The 24,120-nt window shown below is 33.4% G+C and overlaps 2 protein-coding genes across 3 annotated transcripts in view; both read right to left on the minus strand.

Annotated features, from left to right (window-relative positions):
• Positions 1 to 24,120, minus strand: part of LOC124352969 (cancer-related nucleoside-triphosphatase-like) — a 40,998-nt gene that overhangs the window by 12,159 nt on the left and 4,719 nt on the right. The window lies entirely within an intron of this gene.
• Positions 1,646 to 21,739, minus strand: LOC124352968 (CCA tRNA nucleotidyltransferase 1, mitochondrial). The gene is made up of 10 exons (XM_046802727.1): positions 21,584 to 21,739; positions 18,820 to 19,022; positions 16,817 to 16,982; positions 14,631 to 14,748; positions 12,948 to 13,074; positions 7,304 to 7,497; positions 6,944 to 7,056; positions 5,338 to 5,432; positions 4,421 to 4,599; positions 1,646 to 1,842 (listed from the first exon to the last, which is right to left on the minus strand). Exons 1-10 carry the CDS (start codon positions 21,596 to 21,598, stop codon positions 1,670 to 1,672), a joined length of 1,383 nt encoding a protein of 460 aa, XP_046658683.1. The 5' UTR covers positions 21,599 to 21,739; the 3' UTR covers positions 1,646 to 1,669.

The following is a 24,120-nucleotide window of genomic DNA, read 5'->3' on the forward strand; positions in this document are numbered from 1 at the left end:
GTTGAAAAATAATTTATCTGCTGGTGTACTATGCTCATATTTTTAGTTATTTAAGGTATGGAATTACTTTATGAGAACGTTCTCCATGGTCAAAAGACTCTTTATTTTACAAATACAGGCTTTCAGAATAATTTGTAATATTCCTTCCCATGTACATTGTAAACCACATTTTATCAAACTTGGGAGTTATTACACTGCCATCTATGTATATCTTTTATCTTTTTTGTTGTTTGTGAAAAGTAATATAGTTAATTTTCAGGATCATACTGCTGTACATAATCATGATACTAGAAACAAACATAGGCTAATAAATTATAGGTGTACATACAGCTTGACCCAGAAGAGCTTTCAGTATCTGGGTATTAAATTTTATAATGTTTTATCATGTAATATTCAGGTTATACCTCTGAACTTATTCAACCAATGTATAAAACAATATTATTAAAGAACTGTATCTACAGTGTAGAGAAATATTTTGGCTTAAATGACTTTGTCTAAAAATACCTAATGTAATATCTTCTAACCTTTGTCATACTTGTTAAAATAATGTGATTGACAAATAAAGCTTGATTGATTGATATATTAATCTTAATAATGTTATTGTAAAGAAATTTAAAGTTATTTTTTTAGTTTATAAAAAATGTACAAATAGATTTTCCATAAAGGATAATGGGATTTTGAGCAAGAGTTACTGAAACACACTTCAAGAAAACTAAACAATTTAACATCGACCAACAGGTTAAGAACTAATATTCTTTTCATGTAGAGGAGCAAACGTTGACCTTGCTTGTGCCGAACCAACACTACCATGCTGCTAATCTGACTCTCAGGTTACTAAGATGTTAAAGATATATGACAGAACAGATGGCATGCAGTTACTGCCCTGAACTTTAAAGCATATAAATCAGCCAAAACTTTTAAGACATTTTTATAACTCTCAGGGCTGAAAAAAACATAAATGTAACTTTAAATAAATCAACTAAATAATTTCTTGTAATTTTATTATACAACCAAGGAATTCTGGTTTCAAATCTTCCCTTAAACAGTTAAGTAAATCAATTTGATAAAATGAGTAACAATCACATAATTTTCCAATGTAATTTTTATTTTTGTTGTTGCAATTTTTATTTTGTGCATGGTCTTTTGAGATCAATGATTTAATCTTCAGATAATTCCACAAACAAGATGAAATCATTAATTTTGAAAGGCCTGCCAAAAAAATAAAAAACATTGGAAACTTGTATGATCTTTACTAGTGTTGTACCAAAATGTTCCAATTGCTCCACGAATCTTCAAGGTAACTAATTTATATACACAATATTTGTGGTATGTTTAAAAATTAAACTTAGCTTTATAGCAAAAGTCCTAATTCTTATGCTATGTATATTATATTTGTTTATAAATACGCTAATTTTAATGCCAACATGTTAATCAGCAATTCCACAATGTTCTACTATTTTAACTGCGGATATTAAAAACCATTACATAAGTGATATTTTACAAAACATTATCTTACAAGGTAGGAAAACTTCATAATTTTAAAATACATTTAATGAAAATTTACGGCATAAAATGTTAAATCTTGAGTATATAAAAAAAAAAACAGGTAAATGGAATTTATAGGGTTGAAATCAACAAGCACATATTTAATAAGGTTAACTTCATTTATTTACACTTTTTTCTTTTTCCTTTGAACATTAGGTGACCTAGGTGGAGATGTATTTTTTATTTCCTCCAAGACAGCAGGTACTTGTTCCAGAATCTGTTTATCATCTAATGCACAGTCGTGATCTACCCAGTACTCTTTTAGTTTGTTTATCACTCTTGCAGTATTCCGATCCACTGGAACACATTGTAAACATTATTTTTGTTATTCACATATAAATAAGTTTGTTTAATTTAAATGGTATTTTTGGACTGCATTAAAATTTCAACAGTCATCTACAAGCCTTCAAAAATAAATTGTTACTTTTCTTCTTCTAAGGGGTGGCCAATTTTAAAGTACTTAAAATTTGTGGGCCTATTGAACACTTTGAAAGTATGAAAAGAAGTTCTAACCGTTTACACTTTCTACAATCGTAAAAAGTTATAAACAACTGACCAGTTATCCTTTAGAAAATTTACCATCATTTCCAAAATGGCAAAATGATCCTTTAATAATACAACAAAGTCAAAAAGCAAGTTTTTCATAGTCTTGTCTTGTTCATTATTTAGGTTAAAGGATAGATTATTATTAGAGGTATCCACTTCAATTCCAAACATCTTAACTTAGTCTTTAAGTATTATAACAGTGTAAATGTTTCAATATTATATATAACATAATAAGCATATAAACAACACTCAAGTGCTGTTGTATTCAAGTACAATATTCCTAAAATTTCAGTTCTTAGTTTAAAATGTAATTAAAATTTCTTTTTTCTCTTAATTCTCCTTCACTATATGAAGACATGCATGTCCCGTAATTAAGCCCAGTATCTGAGAAGATAAACATCCGCTCATAGAGAGATCAGATACCACCTTATGGAAGGATAAATAAAGAAAAATCAGTTTATTAGTTTGTATATTGTAAGAAAAACTATGTAAATAATTAAACACTGTGAAAGTTATCAGCTTTTTAATAATGTAATTAGTAGAATCTATTATTTTTGTAGTTTCATCATTCAGAATGACTTTTTATGCAACAGCAGCATTTTGTCTAAATTATTTTTGGTTGTGACACCATATATGCCATAGAGCATAAATTAATGAAGGTATTATATATTGCTTTCAAAGTTTCCAAGTATCACATTTCAGAAATTTGGCACAGCGGATAAAAATCAAAGGACATTTGTGTACAACATAATCCACATGCTCATCCCAAGAGAGATGTTCATCAATGACGAGTCCCTTTCAATGATAGAAAACGTGTGTCTGGAGTGAATTTAGAACTGTTTTCTACTTGATAAAAAGTTATGAAAAATGGATTTAGAGGGAATTTAAAAGAAGATTGTTATTATCAACACATTTGCTGCGGGGGACTGGAATACTAGGTTCACTTAACCCTGACTTATTGCCCCAGTGTAAGGTTAGTGGGGAAGGTTATGAAGCTTGCTGAGTGCAGTGCCGGTTCCACTATTTTTTTTTTTACACAAATCGTTCATGGATTGCCATCTTGGTTTTTTTCTCTGTTGCATGTTGTCTTTAGTGTATTGTGACTGTGTATTCATAACTGTAGTCCAATGGAGGAGAATAATGAAATTGTTGAACACTTGTTTTCTGACAGAGAAGAATCCAATTCTGATGATTACGACTTGTGTGAAAGTGGATATTGTTGTTGTGGGGGAGGGGAAGAGAATTGTAAACTTTTTTCAACACATAATTATTTTAAAATTAAACAAACTGATTTGCGGGAGCCAATGGGGATGGAAGCTGAAAAACCAGTACAATATTGAGTATGGACTTGATGTGAACTAGCACAAATGTTGGTGTGCTGGAATTCTAGCCCCAAAAAATGAAGGAATATTGCCTTTAACTTACCAAAATCCATGATATTGCTAATAATTTACCTCAAAATAATTTATTACTAGAATATAAAACAGAAAGATGTTTTTATTATAGGAAGTAGTAACACTGAGCATTTCTCAGATCTCACTTTTTGATTATAGATATAAATTTTGCCACTTTTAGCTTATTAGGAAAAATCCTACACTAAAATATATTTAATTACATACAAGTTTCTGAACCATAGACATGGCTTATTAAAACAATATTTAAATTAAAAAAATTATTTCCTGCAGAGAATTGATTTCCAAAATATAATTTTTTCAGCTATTCAAATACTGGTAAAAATTGAAAACGCCTGTTAGTAGAAGAAATATCGGGAGTTGAAGAAATGTCTGGCATTACAAGACTACCTAGCCCAGCATCCAAAGTCATTAACCACCAAAAAAGGGAACTTACTAAAATCCTTTTATAAAAAACTCATATATTTGAAATGGAGCTAAGTTATTACCAACTTTGAATTTGATCAATTTATAAGTGGTTCTAGCTTTTTTATTTGGATTTATGCTTTAGTTTAGCCTAAATTCTAGTTTGCAAATCTTTGTCTCTGGAAATTCTAAGATGTAGAGCCAAGATAATTTCATTTTGTTATTTTCATTTCATCTGTAAATAATTTAAAGCTGTTTTTAGTAACAGAACATAGTTTTAGAAATATGTACATAAAAACTATAGACACACATAGACTACTATAAAACACATTTACTTTTTCAGATTATCAATGAAAGCTTGGTAGACCCCTATCCATAATTTATTTGACAAATCTTTCAAAAATACTTTTTTGTTATCTTTAGAAAATTGTTAATAAATTTTGTTAGTTACATTTTTATTTTTCAATTTGTATAAAATATGTGAAAAAGTTGTGTTGCTGGTCCCAACTTACTCGGAACACCATGGTCTTTTAACACTCTACCACTGACTGGGAACCTGGGAATCTGCCACTTAGCATACTCATCTAACAATGCAGTCTCATGCTTGTAAGTGAGCATCTCCTTTATCCACTCCTGGATAGATGACAACTTGGCACGTTGCTGCAGCATGATTGTGTTATACTTGCACCACCTGTTGACATAGAAGACATTTAAGTAAAAATATATTCGTTCAATAATTTATATAACATTTAAGAATAATATTGATTTATTAAATTAAAAATATTGTACTAGAAAAGTATTAAAAAGTTATTTCCTCAAATTCAAAAGTGTGTAATATTAGCAATAATTTATAAATCTACAAGAAGGTGTGTTTGATCCAGTATTTGTGTAGAAAGAGGAAGAACTCACCTTAAAAAAAATTTAAGTTCCATGATTCTTATAATTAGTTAAAAAATTATATTTATTTAAAAACCATTAAAATGAGTGGTAGTGTAAGAAAGTTGTCAAAATTAGGAGGTGGCAGTGAAAGTGTTAATATTTTGCATAGTTATCGTTATTTGAGAGAACACTAAATGGATGTGAATGTTGAGAGTCACTCCATTTCACCTTCCTCTTAGTGTAGTGTATGAAATGTGACGCTGCCACAGACTTAACTCCTGGAATCTGGAGTCATGTTCGTCTGAAGAAATGCAAAAAAAAGTAGACGACGAAGAAGCTCAAAATAAACTCTTTATATCGTTTCGACATCAGAGACAAAAGTAGTGAGAGAAAAAAGTAATTTATTAATGTGTCAAAAAATATATGTCTAAAAGTGTGGAACTACAGTTGCTGGGTATTAGAAAAAAGTCAAGGAATTAATTTCATAAGGTATCGGCTTATTTTATATTTGAGATAATGCAACCCTTTGGAAGTTTGACAAATGACTTACCTTAAAGTAATATTGTCATTTCTGTGAGCGATGATAAAGAGTCCCATGTCTCTGTGAGACGAGGACATCTTCAGTCTTGCATTCAAATCCAAAAACTGAAATCACACACATTCAGAAACGTTTGTATAGAATAGTTTATAGTAATAGATATAGTATTCTATAACAATCATACTATAGACAACAAAAGAGCCAGAACTTCTGTGCAGTAGTTTTTTTAGTAGCTGCACAACTGGATCAGTATTAGATAATGACTTTTATATCTGATCTAACCTCGAGTCCAGAGAATCTTCTGAAGCACTGAAAACTCCAAAATGCCGAAACATATGGAATTACATACGGAGAGTCTTAAGACTCTGCGTCCATATATATTGTGTTAACATTTGTGGTCCAAAGTCATTTTCAATCTTTATGATTTATTTTAGAGAAGGGAGAAGAGTAAGCAAAGTGTTATATTCTTTGTATAAACTGGGTACCTTTAATGATTATGAACAATATTTTCCTTCATTTATTTGCTGTCAACTTTCCCAGTCTAGACAATTGGGTGCCAAAATAAGCTGTAGAAGGAAAACTTTAAAACAAGTTTTTTATTATTTTAACCTACAATCAACCCCTCTTAATGCTAACTTCCAACCCCTACCAGCAGCGAACGTTGTTTGTATTAATGACTCATCAGAGATCTCTCCTCAATATCTTGCCCTTAATACAACTGATCTGAAGTTGGCCTCATCCCAGATTACTGATTTATTTAATTATTTAGCTATTATATGGTATATTTAAATAATACACCATTTTATAAATCAGTCACAATTTGCAAATTCTTATAAATTGCACTATTCTTCGTAGAAGTAGGCAATTCCTGCAGAGATTGATAATTTTAATGATCTAGGAGGTTTTAGACTTGACATCCTCTACAAGTAAGAATCACAGGTCATTGCAATTAGGATCATTGTTGAAGTTACAAGAGCCTCAATGCCTCTCTTTCATCCACTGGCCACCTTGGCCATGTCCATAGTAAACCTGTCTTCATTGACTTGCCCCACATACTTGATGTGGTGTAGACTTGTGGCCAACTAGGGTAGAAGTGCTATCCACCAGGTGCCTGATTTTACAACCAGGTAACCACAAACTAACAAGTAGAGCTACAATAACAAGAACTACATTAAAGTTTAACATGTTTACTTCTGCGTTTAAGCAACACCATCCAGTTTTTGTGTTCTAAAATTTTCAAATTTCACACTCAAAAACAGTACATATGAACTTATTTTGTATAAAAATTGTGTTTTAATCAAATCATAAGTTTCCGATTATTGTAACTCTACTAGTTAATTTGCGGTTGACGTTCAAACTCGGGTATACTTTTTGATCCGAGAGTATGTCCGTAACAAGAAGTAAAAAGGCATAAAAACAAAAGGCATAAAAACAAATCACTGAATTTTGTCCACATATTAAATTTAAAGAGTTATACCTGTACCAAAGAACAACAAATTAAGACAGTTTGTGGGTATTAACCTCCTTCCTGTATGTGTCCGAATGACATTGAAGCATTTAAGCAAGGGTATTATCAGAAGAGATGTACTAGTGTTTGAAAAATTAAACTTTTTATTACCTCGTCTTCATTCCTGAATAAAGGTGTCATCCTTGAGACTGGATTCAGCTCAATGTTTTTGCCACTGTTGTATAGTTCAATAAAACTTTCCACATCTGGTTCCTTTGGCATTCCTGCAAAAAAATTACTACCATAATATTGATTTTCCCCTTGATTTATTTTATTATATAGAAAAGCATGTATCCCATATTTCAGTGTACCAAACATCTTTATTAAGAATAAAAACTATACCCAAAAAAATTATGCGCATTAAAACACACTTGTAATGTTTTCTTACAATCATAGAAGTAATCATATAAATATGGCAAAACTTTGTATATATAAAGTAGATAATGCAATATTGTATATAAGTATATTTACCCATGTGTGGGCCAAGTCCACATTTGATAATGTCCTCGACAAGGGAACCCCAGAAGTTGCCAGCCAATATAAGTGAGAACTCCATCCATATTCTCTCTCCAGATATCTGAGCAAGACCGGCCCCATTCTCCTTGATGGCATCCAAGGTGTCTCTGTCATGGTTATCAGGCACTTCTGCTATCCTCCCATAAAACCTGCACATTACTAGAGTTAAGCTGGACAAGGGTACTCTAGAAGTTGCCAGCCAATATAGGTGAGAGCTCCATCCATATTCTCTCCCCCAGATACCTCAGCAAGACCGGCCCCATTCACCTTGATGGCATCCAAGGTGTCTCTGTCCATGGTTTTATCAGGCACTTCTGCTATCCTCCCATAAAACCTGCACATTACTAGAGTTAAGCTGTACAAGGGTACTCTAGAAGTTGCCAGCCAATATAGGTGAGAGCTCCATCCATATTCTCTCCCCAGATACCTCAGCAAGACCGGCCCCATTCTCCTTGATGGCATCCAAGGTGTCCTCTGTCATGGTTATCAGGCACTTCTGCTATCCTCCCATAAAACCTGCACATTACTAGAGTTAAGCTGTACAAGGGTACTCTAGAAGTTGCCAGCCAATATAGGTGAGAGCTCCATCCATATTCTCTCCCCAGATACCTCAGCAAGACCGGCCCATTCTCCTTGATGGCATCCAAGGTGTCTCTGTCATGGTTATCAGGCACTTCTGCTATCCTCCCATAAAACCTGCACATTACTAGAGTTAAGCTGGACAAGGGTACTCTAGAAGTTGCCAGCCAATATAGGTGAGAGCTCCATCCATATTCTCTCCCCAGATACCTCAGCAAGACCGGCCCCATTCTCCTTGATGGCATCCAAGGTGTCTCTGTCATGGTTATCAGGCACTTCTGCTATCCTCCCATAAAACCTGCACATTACTAGAGTTAAGCTGTACAAGGGTACTCTAGAAGTTGCCAGCCAATATAGGTGAGAGCTCCATCCATATTCTCTCCCCAGATACCTCAGCAAGACCGGCCCCCATTCTCCTTGATGGCATCCAAGGTGTCCTCTGTCATGGTTATCAGGCACTTCTGCTATCCTCCCATAAAACCTGCACATTACTAGAGTTAAGCTGTACAAGGGTACTCTAGAAGGTGTCAGGCAATATAAGTGAGAGCTCCATCCATATTCTCTCCCCAGATACCTCAGCAAGAACCGGCCCCATACTCCTTGATGGCATCCAAGGTGTCTCTGTCATGGTTATCAGGCACTTCTGCTATCCTCCCATAAAACCTGCACATTACTAGAGTTAAGCTGTACAAGGGTACTCTAGAAGTTGCCAGCCAATATAGGTGAGAGCTCCATCCATATTCTCTCCCCAGATACCTCAGCAAGACCGGCCCCATTCTCCTTGATGGCATCCAAGGTGTCTCTGTCATGGTTATCAGGCACTTCTGCTATCCTCCCATAAAACCTGCACATTACTAGAGTTAAGCTGGACAAGGGTACTCTAGAAGTTGCCAGCCAATATAGGTGAGAGCTCCATCCATATTCTCTCCCCAGATACCTCAGCAAGACCGCCCCATTCTCCTTGATGGCATCCAAGGTGTCTCTGTCATGGTTATCAGGCACTTCTGCTATCCTCCCATAAAACCTGCACATTACTAGAGTTAAGCTGTACAAGGGTACTCTAGAAGTTGCCAGCCAATATAGGTGAGAGCTCCATCCATATTCTCTCCCCAGATACCTCAGCAAGACCGGCCCCATTCTCCTTGATGGCATCCAAGGTGTCTCTGTCATGGTTATCAGGCACTTCTGCTATCCTCCCATAAAACCTGCACATTACTAGAGTTAAGCTGTACAAGGGTACTCTAGAAGTTGCCAGCCAATATAGGTGAGAGCTCCATCCATATTCTCTCCCCAGATACCTCAGCAAGACCGGCCCCCATTCTCCTTGATGGCATCCAAGGTGTCTCTGTCATGGTTATCAGGCACTTCTGCTATCCTCCCATAAAACCTGCACATTACTAGAGTTAAGCTGGACAAGGGTACTCTAGAAGTTGCCAGCCAATATAGGTGAGAGCTCCATCCATATTCTCTCCCCAGATACCTCAGCAAGACCGGCCCCATTCTCCTTGATGGCATCCAAGGTGTCTCTGTCATGGTTATCAGGCACTTCTGCTATCCTCCCATAAAACCTGCACATTACTAGAGTTTAAGCTGTACAAGGGTACTCTAGAAGTTTGCCAGCCAATATAGGTGAGAGCTCCATCCATATTCTCTCCCCAGATACCTCAGCAAGACCGGCCCCATTCTCCTTGATGGCATCCAAGGTGTCTCTGTCATGGTTATCAGGCACTTCTGCTATCCTCCCATAAAACCTGCACATTACTAGAGTTAAGCTGTACAAGGGTACTCTAGAAGGTGTCAGGCAATATAAGTGAGAGCTCCATCCATATTCTCTCCCCAGATACCTCAGCAAGACCGGCCCCATTCTCCTTGATGGCATCCAAGGTGTCTCTGTCATGGTTATCAGGCACTTCTGCTATCCTCCCATAAAACCTGCACATTACTAAGTTAAGCTGTACAAGGGTACTCTAGAAGTTGCCAGCCAATATAGGTGAGAGCTCCATCCATATTCTCTCCCCAGATACCTCAGCAAGACCGGCCCCATTCTCCTTGATGGCATCCAAGGTGTCTCTGTCATGGTTATCAGGCACTTCTGCTATCCTCCCATAAAACCTGCACATTACTAGAGTTAAGCTGTACAAGGGTACTCTAGAAGGTGTCAGGCAATATAAGTGAGAGCTCCATCCATATTCTCTCCCCAGATACCTCAGCAAGACCGGCCCCCCATTCTCCTTGATGGCATCCAAGGTGTCTCTGTCATGGTTATCAGGCACTTCTGCTATCCTCCCATAAAACCTGCACATTACTAGAGTTAAGCTGTACAAGGGTACTCTAGAAGGTGTCAGGCAATATAAGTGAGTAGAGCTCCATCCATATTCTCTCCCCAGATACCTCAGCAAGACCGGCCCATTCTCCTTGATGGCATCCAAGGTGTCTCTGTCATGGTTATCAGGCACTTCTGCTATCCTCCCATAAAACCTGCACATTACTAGAGTTAAGCTGTACAAGGGTACTCTAGAAGGTGTCAGGCAATATAAGTGAGAGCTCCATCCATATTCTCTCCCCAGATACCTCAGCAAGACCGGCCCTATTCTCCTTGATGGCATCCAAGGTGTCTCTGTCATGGTTGTTAGGCACTTCTGCTATCCTCCCATAAAACCAGTACATTACTCAAGTTTACGCTCCACTAACAAATGAAAGACCTTAATACAAATTAGGTGTACTGTAAGCTATTTTTTATTTTTATTTTTAAATCTATGTAGTGTTTATTCCATAGTTCTTTCTTAAAGCTCCTGTACAAGGTCAGATATAACACAATTAACAAACCAGACATAAATTCTGGAAATGGTGGTCAAATTTCTCTCAATGGCAGAGTGTTCTTGGTACTTTGCTCATTGCCTTATATTTATTTATAGACTAGATTTTGTTTTATACACATACTAGCGAAAGGGTTATCTGCAGTAATTAAAATGCAACATGTCCTGCTTCTTATCTTAGTATTTTGTTGTCTACAAGGACTATTTTGTTTTTGGTAGTTAGTATGTACAAAATATTTACGTGAATCGAAATAACAGCTGTATAAATTTTACCAAATGTTTAATATCAGTTTATAGATCTCTGTTTCTTATTAATACTAAATTTTACAGTGAAACAGACACACAAACGAATCTGGTCTTCTCCTGGTGCAAGATTTGTTATGATTTCAGGTCACAGTGAATTACATGTCATACTTATAAGCAATAGTGTTTACGTAATTATGATCCATGTTCCGAAGTGTTTCTGTAGATGATGAAGGCAAAATTATTTGTTTACCAATAGCATCGTTTTGGAGAGCACTTCTTTAGACAAAGTGAGCAATATTCAGATATAGGTCAGTATGTAGAGTACTTTGATTAACTCGTAGATAGTTTAAACATGTGCTCTCAATCCTAGAATACAAGTCCACTATTCATTGTAGGAAGAGTTTTTGTGATCTTTTTGATAGACTGAAATCTGAACAAAAAGTTCAATTAGGAACAGAACTATATATGTGGATAGAAAAAATAATTTTGAAGCAATAATATTGCTACAAGTATGATGCCACCAAGAAGTTAAGATTAAAAAATTATTAAAAAAATGTCAACATTGATTAATTTTTGGTTTACTCTTGCTAAAAAGTCTTGTCTTTTCTAAATACAAAAATTACTTTAAATACATTAAAATACAACAAACATAAACAAAGTTAAATAAAAAAATATCTGTTATCTGGTAATATTAGCTATGACAAAAATAAGTATTCCCGAATGTCAATCGTAAAAAGTGAATGTTGCTAATATTCTTCTACCTTGCACATCAGCTGTTACGAAATATAGTATGTTAGTATACAAACCATATTGAACAAATCCAACACAATGTCAGGCAACTGGATATTATATGTCAATGTTAAAATTTAGGTATGCATGTGAATTCTATTTTTAAGAACTTTAGGGGATCTATAATGAGGGCCAGTTCTTTTCATATTATCCACTAACAATTTATATGCCTCAATATCTTGGTGAATATTGCTTTCTATGCTGATGACACCACGCTACTTCTAAATGGAAAGGCACCAGATGACATCGAAAAACCTTCCTGTACTGCTCTTAACATGGCATATCAGTATTGCTTTATTATTATCAGTATAGATGGAAACCTCACCTGGACACCACATCTTGACAATATTAGTAAAATATTGAACACCAGCCTTTACGTTATAAAGCAAATAAAACTAAATAAGTGATCATACTGCTAAAACAGCATACTTCTCTCTTTTTTGAGGCACATTTTCGGTAAGGTCTAATGGTTTAGAGTACAAATTTGAAAAGGATACTTGTCTTACGAAAAAAGGCCATTAGGATCCTCTTTGACCTCCAAAGCCAAGATTCCTGTAAAGAAGCTTTTAAAGCACAGAGTATCTTGACAGTGGTTGCATTATACATTCAGGAAGTATTCCTGTATGTCGACGGTTAAGATCTGCCAAAGCTGAATAGCATACACCAACACAACATAAGAAATGACACAAAGTACATTCTACCCAACAACAATCTCACATTGTATGAGAAAAAACCTTCGTAGATTGGTAGAAAACCGTTCAACCATATTATCGAAGATGTAAGAGTGGGAAACCTTTGAAGACTTCACTACACAGATGGCTTCTAGAACGACCCTATAGTAGGGTCGTTCTAGCTATAGCCTGGAATAATTCCTACTAAATACAATTTGATAACACTACAATTATTGTACTTTTATTTATTGAAAATACAGGTATTTGTAATCTTAACGATTACAAATAAAGATGATTCTGAATTAAACCATTTCAAACTTTGAAAAATAAGGTAAATTGAACAAAATAAATATTTAAATCTAACTTGTTCTTATAACAAACTTTACATAATTATCTTTTAGTTCTTGGAAGTATCCCATTTTCCGAGGCATTTCAGAATGCTTTTCACGCCTTATATGAGTTTTCAGAATAAAAATAAGTTATTGTAAAAATACATACCTGAAATATCTCAGTATCCTCAAGTAATCTTCTTGAATCCTTTTCCTGGCATCACCAACGAACACAACTCTTCTCTTCATCAGATCATCATATCCATGGAAGTAATCGTACAGTGTACCATCCAAACCTAAGCAATTTCAAATATATCGCAACAGAATCATTGATAAATAATAAATTGCGCATAGTGAATTATTTCAAAATTAAGAAATGACAAAACCCATGTGTGACCAAAGAGGTACAATGATTTGTTACTTCCAAATCCAATAAACAAATCTCTTTATTACTGTACATTTCTGAACTTGAGAAGCTGAAATACTTGAGTATATCAAGATGAATGAAAGATGTACAGTAATGGGTGAATGTAGTGTAATGTGGATACTGGCAAGTCCTACAATTCCTAGGCAAATACAAATCTCTGAGACTCCGGTTATCTCTTCAAGCTACTGAAATCTAATTTCTGATCAAAATTCCAACCACTTATCACCTGAGATGATCTGAACAGTTTTGCAGACCTTTCGTCATCAAAGTTATTTCTTGGGCATGCTGTTCATATATCTGCCAGGTTTATTTTGATAACATTACAAAATTATCAGCAACATTTTTAATGATAATTTCTCATAGTAAAACAATTAACATAAATAGAAATGATATGTATGTAGATTCATTACTAGAAATAAATCATACATTGGGTTTATATACTCGGGCAATGTTAACTTAAGAGTTTTTTTTTCCCTTAAAAAATGGGTTTATATCCCATTTGAAAAGAGTATTTCAGAATGGTCACTCTGCCAAAACTCAATTCAGAACTGTGTAAAATCTTTAAAAAAAACAATAATAAGTTAATATCACCATTGTTAATACTGTGATCCATCGAAAAATGCATACAGTTCAACCATAATAAAAAGTATAAGAAATGGGACACTGCTATTCTTCTGTTAGTCAAGCAGTAATCAGAGCACTGAATTCTTCTGCAATAAGCTGTGATATGGTGTGGAACTAAGCCAATGTGGAGGCCTTCAATGATAAAGCAAAACTCACGTTGTACAACATTATATACTGACAAAGCATTATAACCACCTCACCACATACTTCTGTAATTGTTTCGTAGTTAGCCACTACAGAGCACTAACAATCAAAGTATGTTACTGTCCGATTCTTTTAGTTCAAGCAAACACCACTGCTAGGCTCTCTAGTTTATAGTGTAAACACGTTTCACCCTTGTTAACACAAGCTTAGCAGTACAGGGGTTACTCATATAATGTTTTATACTGGTCATGCAAAATTGTAGGACACAATCATAATTGAAAGTACAATAATACTGATTTTTGTTCTTGAACAAGTTCCTCAGTTCCATGATATGTTAGCATGTAATTGTTTTAAAATGTTTTGAACACAAATTTCCAATACAGTAATAATATTTAAGTAACTCTCATTTTGTAGAAGATCTCCTTATTTAACCTCAATTTGCCTGTGTAATGATATTACGAAACAGAACAATTAGTACAGTTTAAGAGGATAGTTATACTCAAAAATGTTGAGTTTACTGACAGGATTTGAGTCTTCACTATTTCTAACAAAGACTCAAAACCTGTTGAGGTGTGCAGCCACTAGCTGTTTCTGTACACCAGTATAATCTATTTTGATACAAACACTGTTCAAGTCCTCCACATGAAGGAAGCCTACCTAGAAACATGGAGTTGATGGTTAGGTCTCGTCTATTGGCATCCAACTTCCAGTCTTTGGTGAACTCCACCTCTGCATGACGGCCATCAGTCTTTTTATCAATTCTCAAGGTTGTCACCTAGAAATGTAGATTGAAACTTAACTTTTTGAATTTGGTTACACACATTCTATTATACTGAATGTACAAATTGCTACCAATATTAAAGAAAAAAGAAATAAATAGGAAACATAAACAAATTGTAACAATCATACACATTTCAACCAACAAAATTTATACATAGCACATCATCACTTTGAAACTGAGAAGAAAAGAGTAAGACCGAAGGCATCTGGCCTTCATTCCTTGCCTTACTGACCGTTGCCTTCTTGTTCTCTTTGTTTCAGATGATGCGCTGCAACACCACAGACATTGCCGATATTGATTTTTTTCAATACTCTTTCTCCTTACCTAATACTTTGTGACATGTGTTGTTGTAATGAAATGCTCATTATATCTTACTATGCTTTTTTCACACACATTTGATATACAGTGTCAATTTATGGGGTAACAGTAGAGTATCTAATAAAGCTTTTATATGGCAAATAGAAAGCTCTTAATTAAAGGAGTACCAGACAGAGAGACATGTTTGCCAATTTTTTAAGAATTTCACATTATGACATTGCCTTGTATATATATTTTTTGTTGTCTCATGAAAGTTAAAGAAAATTTAAATGAATATCAAATCAGAGGAAATACTCACGATTATAATACAAGAAACTTATATATAAGCTTGACTTACCACCAATTAGACTAGAAAAAACTAAGAAAAGTCATATTTATATGGAAATAAAACTTTTTAATAAATTGCCAGAAGGAGCTTAGTTAGTTAGTACTGATAGGTTTAAGTCTGTAATTAATAGCTGGTTAAAAGAAAAAGCATTTTATTGTGTCAATGAATACTTTGCCTGTGATACTAGTGATATAAGTTTTTAGACACGTTTCATTCTTTCGTTGTTTTTATTCTCTTGTTATTGTTATTTGTAATGTTCTTGTTGTTAATTATTTATTAATTTATTATCCTTGTTAAATCTTCTATTTTGTTAATATTTTAGACTTTAGAGTGGTTGTACAAAATAACCGTAATTATTACTAAGTATTTTGACGAAGTCAATTGCATATGTGTACTGTGTTTAAAGACTAATAAAGATCTAGATTCTTGATTCTTAGTACTCTAGGTTATGTGCAGTGAAATTGTTTTCACTCTCAGTGCTGTGTGTTCCATTCTCACATAGTACAGGAATGTACTTTGTTTTGTTTTTTACATACAACTGGTTCTGCTGTCATATTTACACTTTGGTGAGCTTATCACCACACGCTATAGTAATCTTGATCACAGAGGACAGCCCTTTGACCTTTCGACCCCAAAATGAATAGGATTCTTCCTTGGACCAGGTGGATCCTATCTACGAAGATTAATATCAACAGAATATTTCTATAAAACATCATTACACAGACAAAAGAGACAGACAGATGAGAGGACTACCATTATACAGTGTGAGTTAAACGTATGGATATACTCTGTTTAGTTTTTGATGGCTAAAGATGGAGGGATGGAACTTGGGACACCTTTCTAGGTAATAGGAAATAGAAATGAACTTTTTTGTTATTGTTACAACTTTGCCAATTTCCCCAAAATAGGATTTGGGGGGAAGGCTCAAAATTTGTAAATGTAAAGACCCATTAAGTGACACCTCATTTGAAAGGTCTTGATAAAAGAAGAAGAACAGTGGAAACTAGAGCTTTCTATATCAATCCAGTATCTTTATCCATCAAAAACTAAACAAGGTGAATCCATACTTTTAACTCACACTGTATTACAAAATCAATAGAGCTCTTCCTTTAACAAGGAAAGTCTATGCACCAATTTTCAAGTCTCTACAACATTTTATAAATAGTTATGCACAGACGTACAGACAAGGACATTTTAACAAGGCCTTGTTGTGTCCTTAAGAAAACGGAGCTGATGAATATTGTTCATATTCTAATTTTGAAATATTAATTGATAATACTGCAGTAAATCGAGTTGTTTTAGATCATTATTGATTGAGGAGAAAACTATTTTATTTTTTTACAAAATATGTACATCTATCTAATGTTTGTGCCAATATATAACACATTATAAATCTTGTATGTATAAACCACTTACTTCAAAATTTTGATTGTTATTTATTCTTGGTGTAATTGTACCATGCTTTTCACCATTATTATTTATCATTCTCACACCCTCTTTGTTAAACATCTCCTTCATCTGATCAGGTGTTGCATTTGTAGCAAAATCTAAGTCTTTGGGCTTTTTGTTCATTAACAAATCTCTGAAAAAAAAAAACAAATAGATTAGATTTTAAATTGTTATACCTCTAATTTTTCAGTTAACTTTTAAAAATTGTCTATTTTTATAGGCTAAGAAAAGCAATCACATGTACAAAAAACTAATCTAACAATTACTTTTGGATTAAAACCTTTTTTAGGACAGGTTGAGAAGTAGTTTTTAAAAGGCTGCTGTAACCATAAAAAATGCTGATTAAATGTGGTTTTATAAACTACTGCAATTTAACAAAAATAAAACTATTGTTTGTAAAATCTTTAAAATTACATAGATTATGATTACATAATTATGTTTATATTGTTGCAAAAATATTATTGCCTTTTTTAAATTTTCTTATATAAATGATATTTGGAAACTTTTGCATCTTATAGTTATTACAAAACTTTTACTTAAATTTACTTAAACAAACATAAATACAGCGTTTTGTTTTTTCTGAAGATTATCAAATATGTATTACTTTTAGTAACAACGGGTCTAAGATGATAGCTTTACAAATGACAGCCATACAAATCATTTTAATTGGATAACATAAACCTAAACGAAGTGACATAACGGAATTTTCAAACAGGAGTCAGTTTTCAACCTTTCAATACCCAATGTTTTCTAAAATGAATAAACTAGAGAAACATAATATTTGATCATTGGCTGAGCATTAGCAAAGCCTATCCTTGGGGGTTAACACAATATTTCTTCTGCAGTCTGTCTGCCCGCATGATATCTGGAAAACAACTTAACCTATAGATTTACCAGGAAACTTCATTTCTGTATAGGCAACATTGAGTTTGTTGATGTTGCAGATCCTTTTATAGGATTTGGCTTAGTGTTAGCAAAGCCGAACTTTCCACAGGATATTTAGAAAACAAACTGAGTGATGGATCTGAAATTTTTTTTATTTTACTACCATGAAGAGGCCTGGCACTATTTCTCTTCTGTCTGCCTTTTTACCTCAGAATACCTCAAGAGATAATTTAGCTACTAGCATGAAATGTTGTAGTTAACTTATTCTACCTAGACAACATCAAGTTTGATGATGGCGATTGTCTCCCAATGGGATTTGGCAGAGTTTAGTGCAGACTTACTGACCACAGGTTATATTAAAAACAATTTAATTTATAGACTTTAAATCTTGCATGAAACTTAATTTCTATATAGATACGATTGAGTTTGATGATGGTGCATGTTGATTTTCCTCCATGGGATTTGATTGAGCAACACTGAAGCTTATTACTTAGTGGGCTGGCAAATGTTCTCTTTTATCTATCTTGAATAAATTGATTTTGTCTGTCTGTCCACAAGATACCTTGAGCATGACATCAGCTGCAGACTTGAAATTTTGCAATCAACTTTGACACAGCCTACTGGTGTTATATAGTCATACCTTATACGTATATTAATAATCTTGACTCATTAATACTTATACTCATAGAGATTGGGCTATTCACTATAAAAAAATAATTTCACTAATATTGTAAAAACAAATAAAAACTAGCCTACAAATTGAATAAATTGTTTTTTAAACATTTTACAGTTCTGACAATTTCATACTTTATATAATTAATTGCATATTTACCACAATGATTTACTGTAATTTGTAAAAAATTTGTATTGCTGTTCACTGAGAAATATCATTTTAAACCAGTTTAAATTAATCTGTCATTTGTGAGAAATGTGACAGAAACTTTGTTTAATAAATTCTATTTCATCCACCCTCAATAATTATCAATCTAAGGAAATGGAGCAGATTTCAGTCTCCAAGGTATTAAAGACTTCAAATCAGACATGTTTCATTCTAAGTCTAAATTAGTACTGTGTTGGTAATCTACCTGACAGCTCCACCAGCAATCCGAAGCTCATAATTATGGTTTTTGAAGATAGAAGCCAATGTTAATAGTTCTACAGTGAACAGTGAGCTGAACTCCGGGGTGTCCAACTTCATTATGATTGGATTCTCTCTTGCTTTGGTTTCTTGTGCATAAAATCGGAAACTGCTTTTGAAATACGGCTTTAACTGCCTGATTGACAAAATCTGTAAAGATAAATTAACACTGTATGAGATTTTGTATTTACAGTTTCTTAGACTTATAGCAATAAATAATATAGAAGAGATAAATTAATACAGTGTTAATAAATTCACAGCTTATACTTAAACTAATGTGTAATTTAGTTATATGTAAAACAAATAATATAAATAATAAACATTCTCTTCATATTGATTTATTGAACCACTGAATTTTTAAAACTGTACTCCTGAATAAGTGGCAATATAATGTCAAAATATTCTTCTGTTACAACTCATTGAAATAAAACCAATTATTTCACAAATATTGTAAATTTGCCTAACATACTACAACAAAGACTCTGAAAATGTTATGACATAGCAACTAGCATGACTTAATGTCTATGTTTCAAACTAATGGACCTTTGTTTCAAACAAACAAAATTAATAAAGAATTTCTAGTACCATGATCTAAAAAAAAACAAATAACATACCTACTCAATACCAAACAAAAACTCACAAGGTGTTCAAAAGTTTCATTACTTCCATATGTTACCTTCTTTAATAATAATTCTTTGTAGCACAATAATTATTTTAAAATATGGATAGAAACAACTTAACAATGACAACCCAAATTAAGGCAGTGGTGGATCCGGGCAGAGACCATGGCCTCCACCAAGATTTAAAAAAAGGATTTTTCTATAAGAAAAAAATTTTATTACTCTTGTAATGTAACCATAAAAAAATGTAATTAACTCTAAAAACTAAACATTGGGTATGAGTAATTTCCGTTCCAAAAATTTAATTTTTGTTATAATAAAATGCAAAACTGCCTGTTAGAGCAATGATAATGGTAAAAACTGAAACTAAAACTGAAGTGGCCAACTCCAAAAATGAGGATTGGATCTGCCCTTGCACTAAGGTTCATGCTATCTTATTTTCAGAATTATTTTTTAATGTATTAAGAAACCTCAAAACGTATTTGAGATACACGTATTTACTCCATTTTCCTAGGGATAAACCAAATTACACAATTCTAAAAAATCTCAAAACCATTTTTAACATTAACAACATTAAATTGTTACTGCAGGGTGACAATTAAGTCTCGAACCTCTTTTTTAATTTTTGAACCACAATATAAAGAAATACCAAAGTTCACACGTGATTACTGGTGATAGTAACGCACACATCTGCCCAATTACCGACTGGATAATCCCTTTGGGGGACGGTCCACAAGGAGTCAGACAAAATTCTTAAATAGCAGCATAGGTCAAGTTTGGTATCAAATTAAAGGAGCAGAGTACAATACCGCAAACCAGACTTCAAAAGGTGGATTCATTCAGTAGTTATAGCTATTTGAATTTTAAAACAATTGAACAATGTAAATTATTAAGTATTACAAGTAAACACCAATTTTTAAGTACCTGTGATCAAAGTAAGTGATCAAAATGTTCCCCTCCCATCATCTGACAATGTAGTAATCAAAGCCAGGAATCAATAATTATTACCAATAACACAACTACTGTTAGAATGTGAAAGTGGCAGATTGAGTTCGTACACAGCATCCACAGAAACTTAACGTTTGGGCAGGTATTACAGGAAATCAAATTATGGGCCCATTATTTATCAATGGTAATTTAAATGGTGACTCGTATCTAGCATGCTCCAAAATGAGATAATTCCCACACTACAAGCTGCTCTTGGTCGACAATTTCAAAGAATTTATTTCCAACAAGATGGCGCGCCACCACACTTTGCTCTCCTTGTTAGAGAATACTTGGATACAATATTCCTTCACAGATGGATTGGAAGACTTGGTGCAGTAGAGTGGCCTGCTCGTTTCCCTGATTTATCTCCGCTGGATTTTTTTTTTTTTCTTTGGGGATACCTCAAAGATAAAGTTTATCGTACTAAGCCTCGAGATTTGGCGCACCTAAGAAATCTCATAGTCCAAGAAACTCAAGATATTCCTCGTGACTACCTTCAAAATGCAGTGGATGGCTTTTACAACCGCCTAGGACATTGCCAGACGATGGGAGGGAACATTTTGAACACTTACTTTCATCACAGGTACTTAAAAATTGGTGTTTACTTTTAATACTTAATAATTTACATTATTCAATTGTTTTAAAATTCAAAGAGCTATAACTACTGAATGAATCCACCCTTTGAAGTCTGGTTTGCGGCATTGTACTCTGCTCCTTTAATTTGATACCAAACTTGACCTATGCTTCTATTTAAGAATTTTGTCTGACTCCTTGTAGACCGTCCCCCAAAGGGATTATCTGGTCGGTAATTGGGCAGATGTGTGCGTTACTATCACCAGTAAGCACGTGTGAACTTTGGTATTTCTTTCTATTGTGGTTCAAAAATTAAAAAATGAGGTTCCAGACTTAATTGTCACCCTGTATACAGGTTACTATCAAATTTTACTCATAATATTAATATTTAAAAATGTAATTTTGCTCTAGAAATAAACATGAGACTAATGAATGGTTAAATACCATGAACAATTCACATAGCAAACCTCCAAATAAGAGAACATGAAACTCATCTTTCTAAATCTAAAGACCTAAATAGTTACTACTAACCTTAAACAGTCTCATTGTAGAGATGATGATTATTAATGTTTTAAATGTTCATACTCTCTGTAGACAGCTTCCAAGCTTATAAACATTTTCCCAACAAATGTGCACTGAACTGATGTAATAACTATACCGGCTAAATGTAAATGCTGCAATAACCGATCTTAAATAAGATGATATCTAATTTTTATTAAATAAGCAAATTATTGAAATTGACTTCATAAATTTTCATTATTAAATATATTAATATTGAAAACAATATAAGAGAATTTAAATTAGATTCCAATTATGATATCTTATAAAGGTTATATTATGGATAAAAGAACTAGACTACACGTAGTACTTTACAAATAGAAATTAAAAGTCTCATCAAACAAAAAACACTATCACACAGGTTTTTAATTAGCTGTAGTTTTTCTTAATACATTATTGTCTTCTCTCTATTAAAAAATTGGTAAACTTAAAAAAAACAATGATCCATATATAATATATAATGCAAGATAAATTAACGTTGGTGTATTTATGTTCTTTCACTAATATTTCAAATGTTTAATACTCAATTGTAGGTTCTTATTTAAGGTAAAACATTACAAAATTTAAAACAACAATTTTTACAAAGAAATGATACCACTTAATTAATTATTTCAACACTTTTGAGAATCTAAATTGATAAACTACCACTGGAAAGCATATTTTCATCCATGTGTTGAGTCAGACAGAATAATCAGAGAATTCTGAGCCTGATATTAATTCACTTGCAGTACTATCGGAAACAACTTGACTTTGTTACTGGATTTAAATTATATTGTAAATAAGTAGGTTATTTTCTTTCCCTCATTGCATTTTTCTACAACTAAACCCCCTAGTTTTAGTGACTCCTTTAACCAAGGGGTCTCCAACCACGGCTCGTGGGCTGTCTCATCAGAGGGTTTCCACTGGTCCATGACCGGTCAGCAAATATTAATTTCCATCAGTAGCAAAGAAGGATTTCTGTACTGTTAGTGAGAGATTGGCACCAGCTAGGCTGACTTATTAGTTACTTATATTTAAATAATATTTATATTATTTAAATAATAATAATTATTATTATTAATATTTATTATTTACGTTACTATATGATTAAACTATAAAAGTACAATTATTAATTAAATATTGGCCACAGCTAAATGCTCAAACCTAGCAAACATATGCTTTACTGTGATTCTGTTTCTCACCCAACTTTTAACAAGCAACTGGTTCACCGCCCGTAGCCTACCCCTCTAGCAACTCAACCAAGTACAAGTAAAAGCATCACTGAACAGTACAATGCATTTTACTTGAAGTAGTACTGAAGTAGAAGTAATCATTTGGCGTTGCTACAAATGACTATGTACTCTGATGTGGAGTGGAGAGGGAAGGGTGACTTATACGCATGTGCTAGCCTAGATTCGAACTAGGTGACTTGGTCTGTAGCTCAAGTAAGTTAACAGTGCCAAACACATGCCACTATCCTAATCTAGCTTTACTTCTCACTCTCATCCAGTATCAGGTTCTGCTCTATTGTTGTTATTGACAATGACTAAATGCTGCCTCTAGAGTTTTCAGCATATGGTTTGTTACACTTAGTTCAGTTATGTCTCGTCAAAAGAGAGAAAAGTTTATAGTGAGTCCAGTGTGTTTTATGACAAGTGTAGTATCGACTATTTTATGGCGGAATCAAAACACCACTTTGTATTTGATTTATACAGAAATAATGTCTGTAGTAAATCAGTCTAATACTCGTATTTAACATTATGGAAAAAAAGCATTATAAAAGCAAATATGTTCAATTTACAAGTCAATCTGGAGCAAAAATGAGCAACCTTTGAAAAATATGTAGTCTCATCGTCACAATTTTACTGAGAGTAAACATCAGTACAAAGTTGCTGTTCAATACAATACATTATCAGTCCTGACTAACATTAAGAGTTATTCAATTGCTTTTGATAAGTCAATGGATATATTCAATTCAGCTCAAATGCTTCTTTTTAAAAGAGGTGAAAATAGTGATTCAGAATTCATTGAAGAATTGACTGATGTTTATTCTATGGAAATCAACATTAATGATATGTTTTTAATGTAAATTAAACTATTCTAAACTCCAACTTGATCTAAAAATAGTTATGCAGTTCAAAAATCTGAATGTGAGAAACCAATGAAATTCCACTGTATTATTTAGCAACAAGCACTATGTGAGCTTGATGAAAAATTAGTGGAGGTTTCAGAAATAATAATGGCTGTTATTAAGACAGTGAATTATATTAGGTCTCACCTTTTGAAACATCACCAGTTTAAGCATTTCTTTCAGAAATCTAGAGTGAATATCGAAAAGTACCCTATAATATTGATATAAGTTGGCGAAGCAGCAGAAAAGCGTTATAAATATATTTTAAACTAAGCTTGATTTGCAGTAGATCTTACCACTTGAATTATTTGAAACTTCAGAACAAAAAATTGGTTTAAAAAATTTTTTTCCATCATGTGAAAGTTCAAAAGACAACACTTGCTCCTTTGAAACTCTTTAA

Source organism: Homalodisca vitripennis, chromosome 1 (assembly GCF_021130785.1).
Source record: "Homalodisca vitripennis isolate AUS2020 chromosome 1, UT_GWSS_2.1, whole genome shotgun sequence".
Classification (NCBI taxonomy): Eukaryota; Metazoa; Arthropoda; class Insecta; order Hemiptera; family Cicadellidae; genus Homalodisca; species Homalodisca vitripennis.